The sequence below is a fragment of the Crassostrea angulata genome, chromosome 5 (assembly GCF_025612915.1).
Source record: "Crassostrea angulata isolate pt1a10 chromosome 5, ASM2561291v2, whole genome shotgun sequence".
Lineage (NCBI taxonomy): Eukaryota > Metazoa > Mollusca > Bivalvia > Ostreida > Ostreidae > Magallana > Magallana angulata.
The window spans coordinates 35,634,372-35,657,238 of record NC_069115.1 but is presented as its reverse complement, the minus strand read 5'-3'; the positions used below and the strand labels follow the sequence as shown (position 1 = coordinate 35,657,238).

Sequence of the window (22,867 nt, the reverse complement as noted above, 5' to 3'; positions counted from 1 at the left end):
GCCTCTTAGGCAATACACTGTTTTGTCTGCACAGTGCGCATTTTTAAAAATTCACACAACAGCAATCAGCTCGTTTATACATGTACAAATATCTGACATTAGAAAATAACGAAGACAAAGCAGGCACTGCCTATGTAAGCCTTCTTCATTTTGGTATGTTTCTGATAATATTTTTAAATAATCATATCAATGTAGAACCACCTTGATAAAAATCTGTTTGACAAATGTATGTTAGTTTTAAATGGCTTGGTGAAGATCCCGAGTGGTTTAAAATTTGTGGGAATTTTTTTTATCACATGAATTATTTTAGAGCAAATGTTTTGCATAATTTTGTGGTTTACATAATTAGTTACTCATAACTATGTTAGTTTTTTTGTTCTTATTAGTCTAAATCGCTAAGACGTATTGTTAAGAAATGTTTATTTGCATACTCTTCATTAAACAGCCAAATATTACACAATTTAAAGATACGATATAAAACGACAGCGCCATTAATCGAGAGAACAAAAAAGATGGATGTATTATTAATAAACATGCAGTTATAATATAGAAATTTAATTTTGGTCGTAACGCCTCATTTGACTGGCTACACAGATTCATATATATCGTTTAACATAACTTGTTACTTCACAATACGACGCGTGTGCAAAACATTAGAACACGCTTGACGTTATAAGTACTTTTTTTGTACGGATTAACGTCATTTTATTTAACATTTGGCCTTATTTTCTGTTTTTAAGTTGTGAAGAAATTACAACATAAGAAATCAATGTTTTATCTTCGGCTAATAAAGCGTAAATTTCCCAAAGTTATGGTTTATAACATAGGAAGAAATTGAACTCATTCCTTAGGTACAACATTTGTGCGTATATTAAGATTCATACATTGTATGGTTCCTGAGACTTAATGAATTTTGTTTTGCCTCGGACTAGAATGTCTCGACATCATTGGATGAATCGCGTCACGTGATTGCCTTATAAACTTCTTTACACGGCGGGCGTTAAAATTTATACGGCAACATGGCGAACGTAACGTTATTTAAGCTTATTTTTAACACAAACGTTCAACCATACCTTTAATTTTAAAGCCCCAAAATATTCAGAGTGACTCCCCTTTTGCCAGTGACGTAATAACACGATCATATATACAATGGCATCCAGGTTTGCACAGACGACTGACGAGAAAGGTACAAAATTAGATAATAAGCCTATGATTTTAATTTATTATATAGGCTCCGCCTCGCCTTCTATGGACTTTACCGACCCCACACATTTCTGTAAACAGTCAGTAACAAACCTAATAAGTAATAATATGTAATGTTAATATTTTCTCAACTTTCATTCATTCAATACCTACAGAGCTCGAGAGGAATCGATTTCAAGATGATTATAACTATTGCATTTGTGAAAATTTTCACACTATAATTTTAAAAAGCGCCTAGTCGAAGTCCAACCTACAATGCTAACAAGTCAATGGATTGTTACACAGCACATTAGTCATTTGTCAGGAGTTTGTATTTTGTGAAAATGTCTATCAAACAGAGCATTGTGAAATTGTGTGCAATATGATTTGTCAATCGTTTATTTGCATCAGTTATTGGCATGTACTTTTAAGACGCAAGCTGATAGCATTTTAATTTCTAAAAAAGAGGAAAGCGTTTATTATTATTTTTTCTAAAGAAAGCAAACTATATAGCTATTGAAATAATGTTACATGATATTTAGAAAACAAAAATAAATATTTGCTAAAATTGTCATAGACTGTTTAATGTGTAATCTAAACAATAACATGGCAGAAGAAATAAACTCAGTTTTTCGAAATAAATTATCAAATATCCTCGTGTATAATTGATCTTTCCTTTCAAAATGAATTTATCGATATGGTAACAGTTTTTCGTCAATATACCTTTTTCCGATTTTGTTTGTTATACGCAGTTCTTTAAATTGAGACCGTGATCTATAAAAAAAGAGTCTTATTGATTGTGACTCTTATTGCGGACTAGTGCCTAGTCTAAAAAAGGACTTGTGCATTTTTTTAATCAAATTATGATTCAAAATATATTTATGTCTTTCCTAGTTGTATACGTTTTATTTCGATTAAACATACAAACAACAGAAAGTTTTAGCTGTTCACCAAAGAATGGGATATATGAAGGCGTTAAGTATACAGACAGTGATTTCTTTAGCGAGATTCACAAAATCGGTCCAATTCGTTGCTTTCACGAATGTTTACTGTTCAAGGTATGCACATTCGTTAATTACGATAAGATGAGGTTCATCTGCCACCTTTTTAATACAGACCTAATAGAAACTTCTGTTGAGCCAGACGTCGGATTTGCAATAATGCACAATGTCAGCCAAGATAAAGTATGTACTTTATTTCCAAATTTACGATTTTAAATATATGCTAGCTTCAGGTATTCTTACTTAAAACTGTTGTGAATAAATTACGGATAATATCGAATGTTTCTGTTTTATTAATAATATATTTTTAGTTGGTATAAATTTAACTTTAATTGGCATATTTCTAAACACAGTCTTGTTTTGCTATACATTTATTATAGCAGATTATTGGATTGAGTTAAGATTTCATTTTTACGAACACTATCTATTATGCATGACTTTTTATCATCAGATTATGTCTCTAGTGTTAATATATTGTCTGTATCTTAAATTTTGATAGGAAATAATGGGTCACTGTTTGAATCATACATGTAAGAACGGAGAACAGTGTGTATCGCTCCGAAATTCTTCAGCATGTTAAAAATTTAAAATCAGGTATATTGTTAAAACATGATCTATGTAAATATACTGTTTCATGGAAAATATGAATCAAGGAAAAAACAAAAATCTATATAAATTTTTCTTATATGTCTTATGTTAATTTCAGGTTGTCGACATAAACAGTACAAACTCGATGATAAGAAAAGGATTTGCTACAGAATTATAGATACAGTTAACTTAACATGGTCGAACGCACAACAGTTCTGTGAAAATGACGGTGGACATTTAATTACATTGAATTTGGAGGATAAAAATCGATTTCTATCTAATGCAATTCAAAGTTGTAAGTTCATGTTTTTACAAATCTGTTAGATTAATTGCATAATATGTACCATTCAATTATGGTCAGTATAGTATAAAAATGAATTCATCATCAAATCTTTTTTGTTTAAAGCTGAACACTACTCGTAAAATGCATTGTCCGCGATATTTCTCTTTCCTCGCTGCTATCCCTTCAACACGTTTATAAGCCGTAGACCACATATTTGTTAAAACTTTTTCTATGAACAGGTCTCACATTTGTAGACTGGCATCTCACATTGCTGTCTTACTCCGTTGCGATAAAATTATTAAATCATACGCAGTAATTCCAAGCTAAGACAAAAGTAACAACAAACATAAGTCAATGCATTATATTCAAACAGAAAATGCACATAAGACAAGGAATAAAAGCGTAAAATCTAAGGCAACGTGACGAAATTTACACGTTCCGGATAATAATGAGGTTTAGGTGTGCAATCGGGTGCAAGTCCGAATTCTGTTTCTTAGAGTGCCATTTTCTAGGAATTGCAATCATTTTCTCGTTCAAATGAATCACAATGAGGTTAAGGTGTGCAATCGGGTGCAAGTCCGAATTCTTTCTTAGAGTGCCATTTTCTGTGAATTGCTATCATTTTCGCGTTCAGATGAATCGCAATGGGAAATTCCTCTTGTACGATACTTTACCCAGGAAGCCACGGATGGCACTATTGCATTTATTGTCTTGTATCGACATCACCAGTGTCCAATCATTGCTCGCTTACTGGAAAAGTTGTTAAACACCACGATCCTCTATGTACTGGCCTCGGACTGATGAATAAGTGTGCATCTAATGATAGCGTAACAGTATTGGGTATTGGGAAAGCTAAATAAATTACAGGTTATATGTACGATGTGGGAATCATGACATTTATTAGTAAAAAAAGTAGTTTTCTAAAACAGTTTGATTTTAATATCTGCTTTCTTCCCGAGACCAATACATAGAAGTTCGTGATGTGAAACTACTTATTAAGAAGGCGAAAAATGTTTAGACGCTGCTTTTGAAGAAAGAAGTAAATAAAGGCAAGCGAACCCTATTTGGTTGTGTGCACAAATTATCGTAGAAGAAAATGATCATAAACATTTGTCCGCTGTTATTCCGTTGAAAGCAAAAATGATTGAAAATCCACGCAATTTAGAATTAGATACCTTGTGTTATTGTTACACTATTGGGGTAAACTTTATCTGTGGTTTATATACTCGTGTACTGTTGTTTTTTATGAGTAGTGTTCAGCTTTAACATGTACGTGATCAAGCTTAATGATATATTTCAATTCCATTTTCAAGTCAGTTCTGAACGCTACTGGATTGGATTGCACGATAGAAAAGTTGAAGGGAATTTCCATTGGATGGATGGAACTCAATTTGATAACAATAGCTTTGATTCTTGGGGTCTTAATCAGCCAAATAACATTGCATCAAATTTCTTAATAACTAATGCTGACTGCTGTAGTATGAAAAGTGATAGGTCGTGGTGGGATGATGATTGCGAGACCCCGCAACCCTTTATATGTGAAATAACATTGTAATGTAGGCATTATACTTTCAAAAATATTAAAACCGAGTTTTCACATATATAATATATATTTTAAATAATTATTACTATTTATGTTATAACGTTGTGACAAGAATAAAAGATGGTCAAGTACATTTGTAATATACGTAGATACATTTTGTAAAGTAATTGTTATTAGTAGACCATGGCGTTCCTTAATTATTTAGATTTGTTGAACAAATATTGATCCTAATATTTCGGTTTATGTACGAAATTACTTTAAATGATTTTAATTTTCATAGAATTAAACAATTCAAATAATATAATGAATGTGCTTATTAGTTAAAAGTCTAGTTACATTGAGTTTAAATATTTATTGTTGATCACCTGCGACTCTTTCAACTATTTTATTTGGAAATCGAGAGATCGATATGGTCATCTATTTCTTCTGTTATATTTCTACTTGTTTAAACTTTAAACAATTTGAAAAATGTTCTAGATCGTTTGAAACTGCATGCAATAAACATTCAACCGTATAATTTAAGGTTAAGAGCAAACACTGCGTGATCACACAATTAGATCTTTTGATGTATTTCATTCTAAAATACCGATGAAATGGGTTAATATTTTATTTAATACGTTCTCATTTTTTTGTTTTTCTTATGCAATAAATATATGACGTGTATATATGTATTTATATGTTTATTTTTTAAAAGATAACCTTCTTTTATACATTTACTTAATAAACTTTCGTCTGGAAGCAATCGAATCTGGTTTATCGATAATAAGAGAATAACAAATTAAAAAGAAACACAACGGAAATTGAAGTTTATTAAAACATTGGCAACTACATCAATTTTACGTTAACTATATAAATAAGCTTAGTTTTCTGCTGCCATTACTTTGAATCTCTTACACAACTATTGCAGATAAAATTAGAATGGGGATTTATACATGACGCACGCTAAAAATAGATATCACTCAGCAATGAAAATAGATTTTCACGATTATCTTGCGTGTACGTCAGGTATGAGTATATTATTATTACATTGTTAACAAAAGAATAAAGAAGAGGAAACATCGGTAGGGCGATTTGCACAGCATGATGAGGTGGGGGTAAATATTGAATTTGGAAATCACAAATGGATATGACACTAACAATACAATTATAAATGCTAATGCATTATTAACATAAACCTGCAAAAAAATCAATGGTCGTTATAGACATAAAAATAATAAAGCAGCTGCTTTTGAAGCAAAAAAAAAAATAAAAAATAAAGAACACATATATACATAGGGCAGACCAAGATAGGAAAGACAAAACACATTGATACAACTACATTTAGGTGTACGTTATTGATAAATCTCCTCATAAAAGAATAAAAAACACACAGCTACACACAGTCTTGTTGTTATCTTTGTGTTACATAAAATTTGAAACTCTAGTTAGCAAAATGAAAGAACAAAACAAGTTAATACCATTGCCAATAAAGGTCATCCATTGAAGACAAGACGGACGCTTTCTGGGACTTGACCCGTAGTTTTTTTCGTCGTTTTCAACTTCTATTAGCCGAGTAAATGGCGCTTCTTCACGGTAAATAAGCAAAAGTAGTGGCAATTGAAATATTGCCTTAATTAACCCAAACACTGGTTTTACAAATTGGACATCTCCAAGTTCCATTTTGTCCATTTTGAATGCAGTTGTTAGGGCAATAACAGTTTGAGCGAAGTCAAACAATACACCGAGGACAGATATAACGAATGGCCAGTTTTTCTTTTCTTGAACGTAGCGATCTGCTGTTATGAAAAGGTATATGGTAAATGCAAAGCTCATAACTTCTGTAATCGTCTCCAGAACCACAAATGCTAAAACTGGTGCTTTCAGTTCATTTGCATCCTTCTGAGTAAAATTACTTACTTTTGGAGTTTCTCTGAAATCTTTAAACTCTTTGTAGAAAATGCCATCGATAATAAGAGTTATGAGATCCAGCAACAAGAATATTGCACTTATCAAGATCCATTTCTCCATCTTCATTAATGCGAATAGGTACCTTTCGTCAGAAAGCTGTAAGATAGAATAAATCGAAATATTAAAATTTAAAGATATTTCAATTTAGGTGAGAATATTTTTTTTCATGTTTGTACCTAGTAGGTTTATAAAAGTTTCGTTAAAAAAGAAAATTCTTTATTAGGTTTGATTATGTCGTATTGTTTATATTATAATTGTATTCTATTCTATCCCCCTCCCCTGCTCCATGTGGTTGTCATTTGTATTAACCAATTTAAACTTACATCAGCATTTTATCTTCAAATAGGTAAACATGTACATTTAAGAGTCGATACACTATATCTATACCATAAATAATTAATATGTATGTATATAGAAAATTAATTTATTTTATTCGGAGAAAAAACAAACCTGTTCAAAAACATTTTAGATGTGAGGAGAAACATAGAAACTTGTTATTGATATTTAATTGCCGTAAGTTTTCTTTAAACTTACCCTTAAAGCCTTCAAAAGAGATATCACAAACACAATGATCCCAAAGTGATTTAAAATGAAACTGGAGGCCTTTTCAGCAGAGTGAGAGCTCGCAAGCGTTCGTCAGAATTGTTTCGCAGGTATAGAGAATTTTGGCAAGCGCTCACGAGCACACTTTTTTAAACAAGCATCCGATTTGACATGAATACATATAAGTTATATATAGATACGGGAATTTCCAAATTGTAAGGTATATCTTAAGCTTTAAAATCAGGTTGTTATAACTCTTTTAAAAATCCGTCTGCCTGAACAGGAATATAATCAATTTATTGTGAAATATCGATCATTAAAATGCATGTCGCCTCTTACGCAATACAACGTTTTGTTTGCTCAGTATGCATTCTTTTTAAAACTAATACAACTCATTTATACATGTACAAATACAAATATCTTGCATTAGAAAAAAAATGAAGGTAAAACTCTGTATACTTTAAGTCCAAAAAAAATACATGTATGTTGTGTACTTATTGTAATAGCTGTGATGAATCCTTCTCACATTACAAAGCCTTTTTTGGTATGTTTTGATAATACTTTTAAATAATCAAATCAATGTAGAACTACCTTTATAAAAAAATCAATGGCAATTGTTTGACAAGTGTTTATTAGTAATTTTTGGCTTGCTGAAGATCCTGAGAGGTTAACAATAGATAATGTTTGGGAAGTTTTTTACGGCAAGAATTATTTTGAAGCAAGTGTTTTACAGAATATTGTAGTTTACAAAATTGATTACTCATGACAATCTAAGTTTTAAGTTTTATTTCGTCTGTATCGCCGAGACGTATTAAAAAAATGATCTTACTTAAACAGTAAACTATTACATATTTTAGGGATACGGTATATAACGATAGCGCCAATCAATCGAGAAAATAGAATAGAGAGATATATTATTAACTTAGATGCAGTTATAATATAAAAAAATAATTTTAAATGTAACACCTCGTTTGATTGACTGAACAAATTCATCCATACTGTTTAACATAACTTGCCTACGTCTCAATACGACGCGTGTGCAAAATGTAATAGTACGCCTGACGTTATTAATAGATTTCTGTACAGTTTAACGTCATTTCATTGAATGTTAAACCTTATTTACGATATGAGTTGTAAGAAAATCACTTTATAAGGAATCGATTTGATATCTTTCTATGTGATACGAGTATAAGCAAACTTGGGAGAGTTTACGCTTTTTAGCTCATTTGAGTTGAAAGCTCAAATGAGCTTTACTGATCACATTTTCGTCTGTCGTCTATCAGTCCGTCCGTCTGTCTGTACGTCTGTAAACCTTTCACATTTTCGACATCTTCTCAAGAACTACTTGCCAGTGGCCAATTTCAACCAAACCTGGAACAAAGCCCCCTTAAGCAAAAAAAATTTCAAAATTGTGAAAATTAAGAGCCACGACTATTTTCAAGGAGACTTAATTAAGCATTATTGAAATTATTTGAGAAATTTTCAAAAAAAAAACCTTTTCTAAGAATGATTTGGCCAGGAACGCTGAAACTTGTGTGAAAGCATCCTCAGATAATGTAGATTCAAAGTTGTAAAAATCATGACCCCTGGGGTGTGGCCACACTGAGGGATTAAATTCTTGACATAGGAATATATCGAGTAAATCTTTAAAAGTCTTCTTCTCAGAAACTAATCAGCCAGAAAAGCTGAAATTTGTGTGAAAGCATCTTCTGGTAAGGTATATTCAAAATTGTGAAAATCATAATCTCTGGGGGTAGGGTGGGGCCACAATGGGAGGGGGGGGTCGAAGTTTTACATAGGATTATATAGAGTAAATCTTTAAAGATATTCTATTGAGAAATTTATTAGTCGGTTGGTTTTTTTTAAATTCTGTAGACTTTGGCCCCTGGACAGTTCTTGGGCGTCACAAGGGGTTCAGAGTTTGATGTAGGTTTATATCCCATATACATTAAAAATTGTTTAGGATCTTATTTGAGAACTGAAATGCTAAACATGTGATATGACTGTACAATTATCTTGTTAGAATAGGGAACAATGATAGTAGGAATATCCAATGGGAAAAATGAATTTTTAATTATTCAATATCTAGATTTATTATACAACATTGTCCAGATAGTTTGCATTATGATTCTATTACATGTAAGCTGATCATATCTATTGTTCCTCGGGTGAGCAATGTGGCCGATGGGCCTCTTGTTTTATAAACTGCGTCGCGGTTTGTACAGCATAAACTGCCCCAATATCGTATAACAAAGGTAGAAATGAAACCCTTTCCCAAAGTACGACAGGGGGCTTTAAAAAATAATGGAACTAAAATATATTTTAAAAAAGCAAACCACGCTTCTTTTGACGTGTTACGTGAGTGATAATACATGTACATTTCATTCGTAGATTTCTCTTTGATTTGATTTTTCTTTTTATAAAAGATCGTAGGTATGTTAAAGTTCACAAATTGTGTTTTTTCTACCCTTTTAGTTTTTGAACTATATGTTATGTTCTTGTTTTCTCGCTAGGACCCTATTTAGGTTTAATGTTTTATAACGACACATATAACGAGTTCAATTTGGAACAAGGTGACGACTGAATTTTACGCACAATAATTTCACTGGTTTGTTACACAACAAAGTAATAATTCATTCACAGTATTTTTTTTTAGAGGAAACATAACTAACATTAATTACTTAAAGTCCTTCTTGAAAAAAAAAAGTATTAAATACGCAGTTATTTATAAAGTAAGCAAACATATGTAGCTAGTGAAAAAATGGAACATGTACAATTTAATATTATTTTGCTTTAATTGTCACAACCTAGCCTGTTACAATGTACTCATATAATATATTCTTATTATATGGCAGAAGATATAAACTCGGTTTTTTGAAAAATATCATTAAAAATTCTCGAGTTTCATACAATTTTCGTTTCAAATGGAATTGATCGATTTGGTTACATGTTTCTATCGACATATTTGTTTTCGATTATTTTGAATATGCAATTCTTTAAATTAGGACGTTGGTCGATGCTAAGGATCTTATATATAATCAATCTTATTGCGGAGCAGTGCCTAGTCTACAGAGGACTTGTTTATTGCCTAAACAATTGTTGTTAAACTATGTACAACAAACTAGATTTTTAAAACCAAAGTATGATTCGAAACTTACCATTGTTTTTCCCAGGTATTGCCATTATAATTATTTCTTATTTACAAACAACAGAAAGTGTAAGCTGTCCACCAAACAATGGAATATACGAAGGCGTAAAGTATACAAGCAGTGAGTCCTACAGCGAGATTCGCAACATCGGTCCGATTCGTTGCTTTCACGAATGTTCCCTGTTTACGGGGTGCACATTCGTAAATTACGATAAAATGCAGTTCATCTGCTACCTCTTCAATACGGAATTAAATGAAACTTCTGTAAAGCCAGACGTCGGGTTTGCAATAATGCACAATATCAGCCAAGACAAGGTATGTACTTATTTTCCTGATTTAGGATATAAATGTATGCTACATTCCATATTATTCTTTCTTAAATATTCAAATATTGTTGAAACCAAAATGGATTAACAGAAGTTTCACTTTTATTTGTTTCTTCGCTAGAAATTGATCGCATTATTCATGGAGATATATCTACAAAAATATTGCTTTCCCATTTTTATCTTTACATCAGATTGATAGATCGAATTCAAACAAAGATTTTATTTTTCGAGCACTAATCATGCATGATTAGCTGGTGATTTTAGTTTTATTGACTGTATCTTATATTTTGATAGGAAATAATGGGTCACTGTTTGAATCATGCATGTAAAATAAGAGAACAGTGTATATCGCTCAGAAATTCTTCAGCATGTCTAAGATCAGGTAAATGATTGATAAATAGACAAGTTATTCTTTTTGGAAAATATGAAAACTTTTAAATAATAATGAAAAAAATCTCAGTTATCTTTAAATTCCTTTTGTTAATTTCAGGTTGTCGACATAGACACTATTTACTCGATGATAAGAAAAGGATTTGCTACAGAATTGTAGATACAGTTAACCTTACATGGTCAAACGCAGAAAAATACTGTAAAAATGACGGTGGACATTTAATAACACTAGATGTGGAGGATAAAAATGGCTTTATATCTAATGCTCTTCAAAGTTGTAAGTTTATGTTTTTATAAAGCTGTTAGATGAATGACACATAAACCGTTAAATTATGAATATTAATAGTATAATAGTATAAAATCAATTTGTCATAAAAACCATTTCGTTTAAAGCTGAGCACTACTCGTAAAAGGCATTGTCCACAATATTTCTCGCTGAATTCCTGAAGACCCGGTGTAAACATAAGACTGCTTACCAACTGTGCGTATTTTGATGAACAGGTCTGACTTGATAGAACGTACAACTAGTCGCACTGAAAGTATCAAATGCAGGACAAAAGCACATAAACAGGTCAATGCATTGATAGACCCATGGTCCGCATCGCTCACCTGAGCAGCATTAGTCAAGCATTTTGGTGTCTTATACAAAATATTAAAAGAATGTACTAAAATGTTAACTTAAAAGAATGTACTAAAATGTTAACTTTAAAAAATGATTTTGAAATTTTCCTCCAGATAGTATTGTTTACTATTGAGACCCTTATGTTACAGACTAATTTTATAGTCATATAACTTATTGAGCATTGCAGATCATATGAACAACTGTACAGTTTACATGTAAAATAGGATAATACTAACATCAAACTTTGTTGGGCCCAATTGTGCAAAATTCGGCAAAAATCTAAACAATTCTTTAACAGTCAAACATTTTTCAAAATTCATGTATATCAGTAAAACTATATGATATAACATTTTAGCGGAGAACAATGAATTTTTTTCTTTGCTTAATTTCATCTCCCAATGTGGGACAATACTACCCTTGAATATTATGATTTTGATGAATTTGAATTAATACAATCTGAAGTTGCTTTCACTTACACTACAGACTTTTCTAGGCAGTTGGTTTCAATAAAAATAGTTTGAAAGTATTTCGTCAATTTATTCAATTTATTTTTTTTGGCCAAATGGTTTCTAGGAGGAATTTTCTCTCTCTATATATTTTACTGTAAACAACCTCTTCCCAGTGAGACCCACCCTACCCCTTGGCATCATGATACATGTATGAAAAAACTTTATTCTACCTTACATGAGGATGCTCCCAGACAAGTTACATTTTATCTGGCCAACTGATTTTTAAGAGGAATTTTTGGTCTATAGATTTGGTAAAATTCGATCCCAATTGTTGCCTCCACCTCTCCCCGGGATTTTTGATTTGACGAACTTGAATATATCCTATTTGAGGATGCTTTAAGGTAATCGAATCATATTAGGACCAAATTTTTCCAACCTTGAATATTCATCATGTATTTAATACTTTGATATTTATATAAAGCATTTAAGAGTAGAAAAAGGGTTACCGAGAGAATTTTTCAAAAATATTATTAACTAAGCAGTACTTAATTAATGAAAATTGCATTAAGGTCTATTTTAATAAGTAAAAAAGTAATTACTAGGAATATCAAAAAATACTTTGGTGGAAAGATGTATTTTATCATTCACAGGATGAAACTGTGCCATTCAGTCAACTGAATGTTAACTGAAAGATCTGAAAAGGTGACTGAATTGCAGAGCTATGTCATTTAATCACATTTCAGTTACCTTTCAGTCATATTTCAGTTGACTGAATGGCACAGTTTCATCCTGTGATTAGGAATACAAAAACTAATGTAAATGAATTTTAAACCGTATATATTTTGTTTAGAATGAATTTTTATAGAATAAAAGCAAAGGGGGACAACTCTTCAAAAAAAAAAGAAAAAAGGTCATTAATTAGAACACATTCCACTCTTACAGATTAAGTTTTAGTCCAATCTACTTGTGGACAATTTTTGAATGAAAAAATCTACAGTTTTTTTCAATATTTCTATATTATCTCCCATTTGATTTAAATTAAAATTACTTGAACTCCTTTACCTAACATTGGTTTTTGCCAAGTTTGGTTTAATTGATTAAACCATTGGTTATGGTGAGGTCGAAAATGTAAAAAGTTTACAAACAGACGCCAGACAAAAAGTGATCGAAAAAGCTCGCTTAATCTTTAAGCTCTGGTGAGCTATAAATGTACAAAAGTGCAAATTCTAAAGCAACATAAGAAATACTACACTTCAGCCATTGGGTTCAGGTGTAAAATGGGTAGTTCGCTGTGGAGGTCTTACCTGTGTGGAGGTACATCTGTTACTCTTTCGATATGAAATTATCAAATTCTACACACTTTCTCCGGGCCAGGAGAAAACTTACATCAAATATACAGATGAATGCAATATTTACAGAAAATGCACATATAACAATATGTAAATACAAAAATTAATCTAGGCCACAAAATGGATACCACACGTCGGCCACAAATTTAAGGTTTTCAGTAGGGTGTAACGTAATTCAAGGGGTGACATGCATATACATGCCTTTGTGACAGTGCCTTTTTACGAACGATGTTTAGCCTTAACCAATATCTGGTAAATAGCTTTAGTGCTAGATATACCATGACTTCATAAAATTGATTTTATATATATACCTTTACGCATCATTACAAAAATAATATGTTTCAAATTTCATAAATTTGTAGGCTCATTTCATTTACTATATCTTGGCCACCAGATGTTATATTCTTGACCCTAATGATATTTTCAATTTCATTTTGTAACAAGTCAACTCTGGCCGCTACTGGATTGGATTACACGATAGAACAGTTGAAGGCAATTTTCATTGGATTGGTGGAACTCAACTCGATAACAATAGCTTTGTTTCCTGGGGTCCTTATCAGCCGAATAATATTCAAATTGGACATAGGTTTTTAACAAGGAACGCTGACTGCTGCACTATGGAAAGCGATGGGTCATGGTCGGATGATGATTGCGATGACTTAAAACGGTTTATATGCGAAATAACATTGTAATGTAAACATTTTTATCGAAAATTAAAAACCAAATTTTCACATTTATAAAATAATATTTATGAATTATTATTTCTACTTACTATTTATGACAAAATGTTTCAAAAGGAATGCAAGATAGTCAATCAATATACGAATTTTGATCTAAATACTGTAAACGTGGTTAATTACGTGAGGGGGAAAATTACACTAGTTGCGCAGTAAGCTTAAAACTTCGTAAAACTCCCCGCGAGTATGGTAAAAAAATTAAAACTTGTGTATAATAAATCACGCAACTGCGTATCAATACCCGTGCGTATTGTTTGACTCCAAAAAATATGTGTACTTAACCATCAGCTGAAAAACACTTAAACAATACATGTGTATCGTTTTATGTACAAACGTTTTAATGAAAAATATTAATTTATCGTAAATTAGTTTTTTTATATGTAATAGAGAGGAAGTAATCAAGAGTACAAATCTTATTGATTTTGTTCACTTGCAAGTGTTTTCATTTAATTAATCGCAAAGTCGACATATTGATTTGATCAACCATTTCTTTTGTTTAACTTGTTTAAACTTTAAACAAAAATATTTGATATCGTTATTGCTTTGAACTTTCATAATTGCTGTTTATTTTGTGTATTTTTTTTTCAGTTTTCTTCATAAATATTCATTAATATATTATGAAAGTTTCGTCTTAAAAAACGTTCATATTAAATGGAATCGATCATGTCGAATATGTGTTGTAAATAGATGTATGTTTCATGTTGTTTATTTTGTGTATCCAAATAAAAATTATATCATTCAAACACTAGCAGGTATTGGGGTAGATTATTCATCAACTTAAAATATGTTAGAGTATTTGATAAACAGAACTTGAGGAAAACTAATACCGCCCCTCTCAAAAAAAAGAAAGAAAATAAAATCCTGCTTTCAAGTAGAGCACACAATTTGGCGTCGTGTGGGTTGACAAATATCAGTTTTACAATCGACGAGCTATTGAGTACATTTTAAACTCAATTTAATAAGTGACTGTGGTTTATACCTTTAAATCAAATAGTATTTTCGCTGACCTTTTTTAAAAATGAGGACATACACAAAAAATAATTAATTAAAGTAAGGCAAACATTCAAAGCAACCTGCAACAGGTTTTTTCATATCTTAAACATACTCCTTTAGATGCATGCATATCGTAAAAAAGTTTTTAAATAACCAAATAAAAAAGGCTTTTAAACATAAACTTTTCTCATCAAAATGAATTGAATGATTTTGTTACAATGTTTAGATTACTTATCAACACAGTTTATGCTGATTATTCAGTATACACAATTGTTTCATCTTACACTTTGATGTTTAAGATATTATCATGGACTTGTGCTTAACCCATAGAAACCTGTTTTGTATTGTCAAATTATGTGAATGGAATGTAGATTTATTTCTTGTTAAGTTTTATCCTATTGTAAAAAGTTAATATTTATCAATTTACATGTAAAAACACCACAGACTGCATTCTGTTCTCAAAAAAAGATATTTGAAAGCGTACGGTACATTGTATACAGGCAATAATTTTTAAAGTGAGATTCGCAATATTTGTTCAATCGTTGCTTGTACTAACGTTTACTGTTCAAGGAGTGCACATTCGTAATTTACGATAAAATACAAATCATTTGCTATCTTTTCAGTACTAACTCAAATAAAACTTCTTAGGAACTAGATGGCGTTTTTGCAATACTGCACAACGTCGGCCAATAAAAGGAATGTACTTTTTGTACGGTTTCAGGATTTGAAGATTTTAAATGTATGCTACATGTAGCTGTAATATGATGAAAAAGTGATAATAGCCAAGTTAAACTTGAATTCAATGTTAAATTATTTACGATCATCGTTGACCTGTATCGTTTAATTAGTTGCGAAGTCGGTAAATTTATACGATCTTCATTTTTTTGTTTAATTTATATTTGGTTAAACTTTAATAATGGTTCTGAGTCAGTTTAAATTACAGTCATGCAATACACTTTCAACTGTGTAATTTAAGGTAACAAACAAACCTTACTTGAATAATCAATTACATGTAAATATCTTGTTGCATTTTATTCTAAAATACTATTGATAGATAATATTATTTCTTGACTCTCAAAGGAGACGTTTTAAACATTATTTCCCTATGCAATTTCAATTTGGTAACACTTCTTAATGAATTATATCAGATGTTAATTTAATATACAGTGTAAGAGGAATTATTTCTTGCATATTTGTTTTGTTTTTGTTCAATTCAAACGAGATACTATTAAACAGCTAATTAAGATCAATTCAATGTCGGTTTATCGTGTACATTTTTCGAACTGAAGATACAATTCTTAACTATGATCTTGATTTGGGGATCAATTCGTAGGCATGTAACGATAACTCTTTCTTGATTTGAGCTGCTGTATTATGCGCACATATATGTTTTGCATGATATGTAATTTTAAGTTAGCTTTAAAACATGCATTTGCAATATTTGCCCACCTTCTATATGAAGTTGGCTTAAAAATGATAAGAAAAAAATCCAAATGCTGACCAAGATCTATATTTAGTATGCCTTTTGTAAAAATCACATATTTTAATTTTAACCTCATTGTTTGACAAAGATATGCATAAATGGCAAAATTCCCAAACAAACAAATTCTCCTTTTAGAATAATAGAATAAAAACAGTACTGTTGATTGAACTATTGTTTTGATAAACCCAATTTCCGGTTACACAAATTGGACGTATCCCAGCTGCATTTCGTCGTCCATCTAGAATACAGGTGTAAGGTCAATTACAGTTTGAGCAATGTCAAACCATACATCTAAAACCGAAATAATAAATGGCTAATATTTCTTTTTTTATGTAGCGATCTGGTCCTTTCAGGCAAAAATAAAAGTTTATTGCAAAATTTTCATTCCTACAAAAATGCTCTCTAAAACCACAAAAGCCAAACCAGGTGCTTGAGAGATACCTTTTGTCGTTGCTTTGAAATCTTTGAGAGCTCTGTGAAAAATGCAATCGATAACAAGGGTTATCAAATCCATCGGCAAAAATAATGCAGTTATTCAGAACCATTTCTCCATCTTCTTGATAACGAGCAGATATCTTTCGTTAAATATCTATAAAATGAAAATAAGAAAAAATATATAACAGGTAAGATCTAATGTTGAATAGATTAAGTTTTGTCTTTTTAAAAAAAAGATTTATAAATGGAATATTTTGTGTCGTAGTATTAATATGATTCATGTTGTCAAATGCGCATATCAAAGTAAAAATCACATCAATCAAATACTAGCAAGTATTTAGGTAGATTATTAGACTTAAATATAAGAGGATCTGATAAAAATTAATATGAGAAAAACTGACTTTCCCAAACAATTTAATATATTTACATTCTACTGTGTTTTTCCATTAAATTCCGTGATGTTTAAATGCCTCTAAATGCAACAAGTAGTCAAAGGTCAAATTGACGAGTTTTATTATGACGTCACAAACGTTGAACGCTGTAAACTGCAACGTCACAAGCGAAAATCAAAGCTCACGCTTGTGGCTGTTATTGTGGCTCTTCCATCAATATTAACTTACCCTAAGGATACGATAGGAATTTTAAGGTATGAATCACATTTGCAGACAAGGCAAGAAGTTAAAAAAAATGTAAATATAAGCATTAAATCATGATTTTTTGAAGTATACACTCTCATAACTGCAGCGGTGTGTGCATACAAATTTTCATTTTTTGAAGTATACACTCTCATAACTGCAGCGGTGTGTGCATACAAATTTTCATAACGCGCTAACGCGCGTTACTCAATTTGTATGCACACACCGCTGCAGTTATGAGAGTGTATACTTCAAAAAATCATGATTCAATGCTATAATAAAATATATAACTTTTTTTCATCAATGATGTTTAGATGTCATCGTTATGTGAAATGTGGAATTAAAGAATTGTCATATAAAAACATACACATTTCATATTAGTTGGCTCTGGTATTCACTAATTGATTTAGATTTCTTTAAAAAGAATGATTAAAAATTAATAGTTATTTATTTGTCACAAAATAAAACCTGGTCATGATTCGTTTTATATTTAATCATTTATAAATATTTGTGCCTCGTTTCGTCTAATTAGTAATATATTCGATATATTGAATTGATCATCTCTTTTTTTTTTATTTGTTAATATTTGTTTAAACCTTTAAAATGTTCTAGATCGGTCGAAAGTTCATGCATTGCAATTTCAATTGTGTACTTTAAGGTTCCGAGCAAACACTGCGTGAAAATTCAATCAAACCTTATCTTTTGATGCATTTCATTCTTAAATACTAATAATAGGCATCAATATTTCATTGTTCTCTTTTTTTGCTTAATATGTATTTAGACTCTTGAAGAAATCTTCCAAATTTTCATTTCAATCAATTCAATGCAAATTCAAACATTATTTATTTGATTTTTTGATGAACTATTGAGTGAAAAACACATATAAGTTGTTTATTCTTTTATTTATATTTATATACTATACCAACTTTATATGAAAATGAATTACAATGCGTAGTGTGCAATACAAAAATAATCTGGTTATCCACGTAAAAGCCTACGTTGTTGGTTAACTGAAAAATACTGATTTTATAAGAATAATATTTAACAGATATTCATAAACATACGTAGCTTAGATTTTGTTTGGTAAAATTGTTAAATTATTAACCGCTCTTTACATCTGATGACGTACAAAAGACGTATACTTCTAATCAGAAATTTTACTTGCCCGATCGGACAAGTCTACCCAGAGTTTCACTTGCCCGAATAGAGATTTTACTTGCCCCGGGCAATCGGGCAACCGTTAATGTCGATCCCTGCATGATGATCAAATATGTAAATTTGCATACAAAAAATCATGCAGTTTTCATTAATGAATTATGTACCGTATTTAATGAATTTAATGAATCCATAGAATCCAAATTGTGTGCTATATGCAAGATTTTGAAATGATGTAATTATTTTGCTGCATAAATAAAAAATGATTTGCTTTAGGGAAAAAAAATCCCAAATGACGAATATCATAATTACATTTGCCTGCACAACTAAAAACTTCACAAAGTCCTTGATATTACAAACAATTATTTCCTTTCTGTAGTAAATAGTTTTATTGTACTAAATAGTGGATCAACAGCTATACTGTGTCGCAAAATATCGAAAATTAACATTTTGCTTAGTTATTCTAATAATCATAAATACCTCAGAGTTCAAAAGGACTTGACAATGTATGGAAAATTACCAATTTGTTCCCTTTGAAACGCCCCCAAGCCTATAAGTTTCAATTACTACTTCGCTAAAAACTATTATGTTTTCGGGGGTTTATATTGTAACATACATGAAAGTCCCCGGATGATAAAGTGAAAAATTGTGCGAGGTATTCAAAGTGGCTTATAAATAAAGAAAAGATGAAAACAACTCCCACCATAAATCTCCGTAAGAAATCTATTGCCGTTCTGGTGAATTTTTTCGAGTGAAAAATGACAATGCGTTAACAAAAAAATCTTGAATTTTCCCCCTCTCTTCGATTTCAATTGTATTTCATTCAGAGGTACACGTGTGCATAGTTTTATTTGAAATCGTTTAAATGTGCTGCATATATTCATGTATATATATCTCATAAAGATCGATCATAAAATCAAGACTTGCAACACTCATAATGATCAAAAAGTCTCTTCTGTAAGATAGGTAATGGGCAGTGTTGTACTGGTACACGAAGCCATACGCAATTTGGGATTTTCTTTTGTCTTGAATAGGTGTGAAAACCCATAGGGCATGTCGTTTTCTACCCTGGGTTTGTTAATCACTATACACAGGAAATGGTCGCGATCTTTATACACAATAAGGAATTGTGTACAAAAATAGACAAGTTTGCATTTGAATTTTTTAGATATATTCGAGATGTATGCATTTAATTACTTGAACAGTTTCCCATGATGTTTTGTGATGTAACAACCTCATTCCATTTCTTGTGAAGAATAACGCTTTTAAAAATTCGAGTTAAAGACAGCAGTGATATAACAAGCATATCAGGTTAGAATATGAGAACAGTAATTATTTTACTATAAATATAATCAATCTAACTCTGATGTAAACCTGAAAAATTTCCTCGAGACCTTAGATTGCAATAAACCGCTTTGCAAATATTCTTATAAGTTACTGTTTTCTAGATCGTGTATTATATCACTTGTACAAAAAACCTTGCCCATGAATAAGTTGATTAAGAAAATAAAATACACACAACGCACAAATATAATCAATGCTTTTTAATGTGTACTTATTGTTTTCTATAATACGTTTGCAAACTGGTTGAAAGTCTGTTGAAACTCGATCGCTAGGACATATAAAGATCGGCATAAACATTTCATCAATTTAGTTTACCCAGTATGCAGTTTACGTAGATTAAATATAAAAGTTTCAATTCTTCTTCAGAATTTAAATAGACTGAACAAAAACAATTATAATCCGACTGCCAATGATACTGAACAGTTTTTGATTAGGCTATGCAAAATTTGAATGGATTGTAAAATTACATCGTCAAGTATCTAAATGTAGAAGCATCGATGAATGATTTTAAACACACTCTATAAATTTAACATTTATATAAAAACATATATCGTATGTTATTCTAGATTCTAGTTTCATTAAATAAAATAATGTATACATGTATATGAAGTGTAGTGTAACATTACTGTTAATAATTTTTTAGTCGACGGAGATAACTCGCATTTCAGTTCGATACTTTTGTTCACCTGCAATTTATCGTCAAGACCGCGGCGGTGTAGATTTGCTGGACAACTCTACCGCGGGGGTACGCGGTTTTACCTGAGACACCTGTTTTAAATTGCGTTGCAATTTGGACCACGGGGGTGCGCCGAAAATACGGAATCCGCGTTGACGGTACTGTACATAAGTAAGGTATATATAATAATTGTAAGCAATCCTTTCATAATACATACTGCATTATATTGTACAGTTATTCATCTTATTTTAAGGCTAAGTGATTTTTGCCCGAATGACAATTTTATCTTGCTTAACTAGTAATAAATACGCGTACAATAGTCAATACCAACCAACAAAAAGGAAATAAACTTATGATATTTCAAGATCACTTAAAATTATTTTTATTTTAATACATCATGCTGTAAACAGATAGCCATGCTATTACCTTGAATTGCTAGCATTACATAATGGTCACTATGATATTTATGTGTACCTAAATAGTGCGGACTGAATGGTATTAATGATAATTAACAGAATGAACTCTGTGACTCTTGTAGTAATGCGTAGTATTCCTAAATGATGTTATGAAACCAGGTGCAAAATACGGGCACAATAATATCCAAATTGAGAGTTTAACAACAAGTGACATATTTGGCGATTCGGTGTCTGCAACGATAGCTCTGGTACTCTATATTGAGTCATGTATTGTGTATTCTATATATTAACTTTTGTAACCTTTTATGCCATGTATGAATGAACGTATTATGAGTAAGTGATGCCTCATACTAGGTGGGGGACTCCAAGACCCAGGACTCGGAGACTCACATACTGCATCCAGACTCTTTGATTGGCAGTTTTGACGGTTTTGTTACTTTCTTTAGGAATAAACTATTAATCTTAATTTTGAACACTAAATGTTCACTCATGATCGTCGTAAATGGGCCGAACTAGTCAGAACTGTCCATCATAAGTAAAACGTTATATATACCCATGTGAATTGAGGTTGAGCAGACTCTTGATTTGGGCTGCTTTTAATTGCTGTAACTATACGATCACGCTTTAATAAAACCGCTTGATACTGTACTTGTGATCACTAAGTTTGAGCTGACCTTCAATTGGATCCGTAAAACAGAAGGCTTACAATGCATACATTAAGTTACACACATTTGTCATTCTTTTTTATCTAGCATAACAAAGTCCACTTGACTTTGCCATCAATTGTTCTCCTTTTTTGCAGGAAAAAAATAGCTTGGTCGCATGTATTTTGTTTTTGTCTATAACTGTTGGAAATGTTGGCGTTTAGACGGTTTAGTACATACACATAATTGCACAAGAAACTGAAATCATGCTTCCACAATTGATTTATTTTTATGACATATTTCTCTGATCTTTGATACATTCTATATTTTAGTACATAACAAAGAAAGAATTGTAACTCTAGGATTCTATTTACTCTGTAAACATAATTGAGAGATGCCTTTCAAATTCCCCATACACATAAAAGAACCACTGTTAAAATTGTACATTGCATTTCACCATGAACTAAGTAATAAGCATGTGTAAAACATACGAGTATAAAACAATCGAACGTAGTCACGCACTACTACATTGAGCATTATGGTAATCAACAAACATGAGATATTCAAATAAATACAAAAGCACTGTGTGTTACAAAAATTATACAACTTTAATTCGTCACCTTTCATTTTTCTGCATAAGGTAGCAACTAGAGAAATTTTCACTAGAACAATGTTGTAGCGTCCTAAAAACTATATTTTATATTCAGCAAATATAGATAAATATATACATTTTAAGATCAAATAAATATTTATAGAATACAATATATATGCATTCAAGAAACCATGAACATATCAAAATGAAATGATGCATATGTAATTTACATGTACTTGTAATTAAATCATTAAATATGAGACTGCTACATATACACCCCCTTTAAAAAAACATAACCCCCTCCAAAAAAAAACCGAAAAAAAAACAAAAAATGTTCTAGAAACACCAGTTTTCACATATTCTATGATACGTTTTTTCTGAAATCG

General features: G+C 31.0%; 1 protein-coding gene across 1 annotated transcript; it reads left to right on the top strand.

Moving 5' to 3' along the window:
* Positions 1-10,312: 10,312 nt before the first annotated feature.
* LOC128185379 (uncharacterized) lies at positions 10,313-11,463 on the top strand. The gene is made up of 4 exons (XM_052854986.1): positions 10,313-10,550; positions 10,856-10,943; positions 11,052-11,228; positions 11,453-11,463. Exons 1-4 carry the CDS (start codon positions 10,452-10,454, stop codon positions 11,461-11,463), a joined length of 375 nt encoding a protein of 124 aa, XP_052710946.1. The 5' UTR covers positions 10,313-10,451.
* The last annotated feature ends 11,404 nt before the right edge of the window (positions 11,464-22,867 follow it).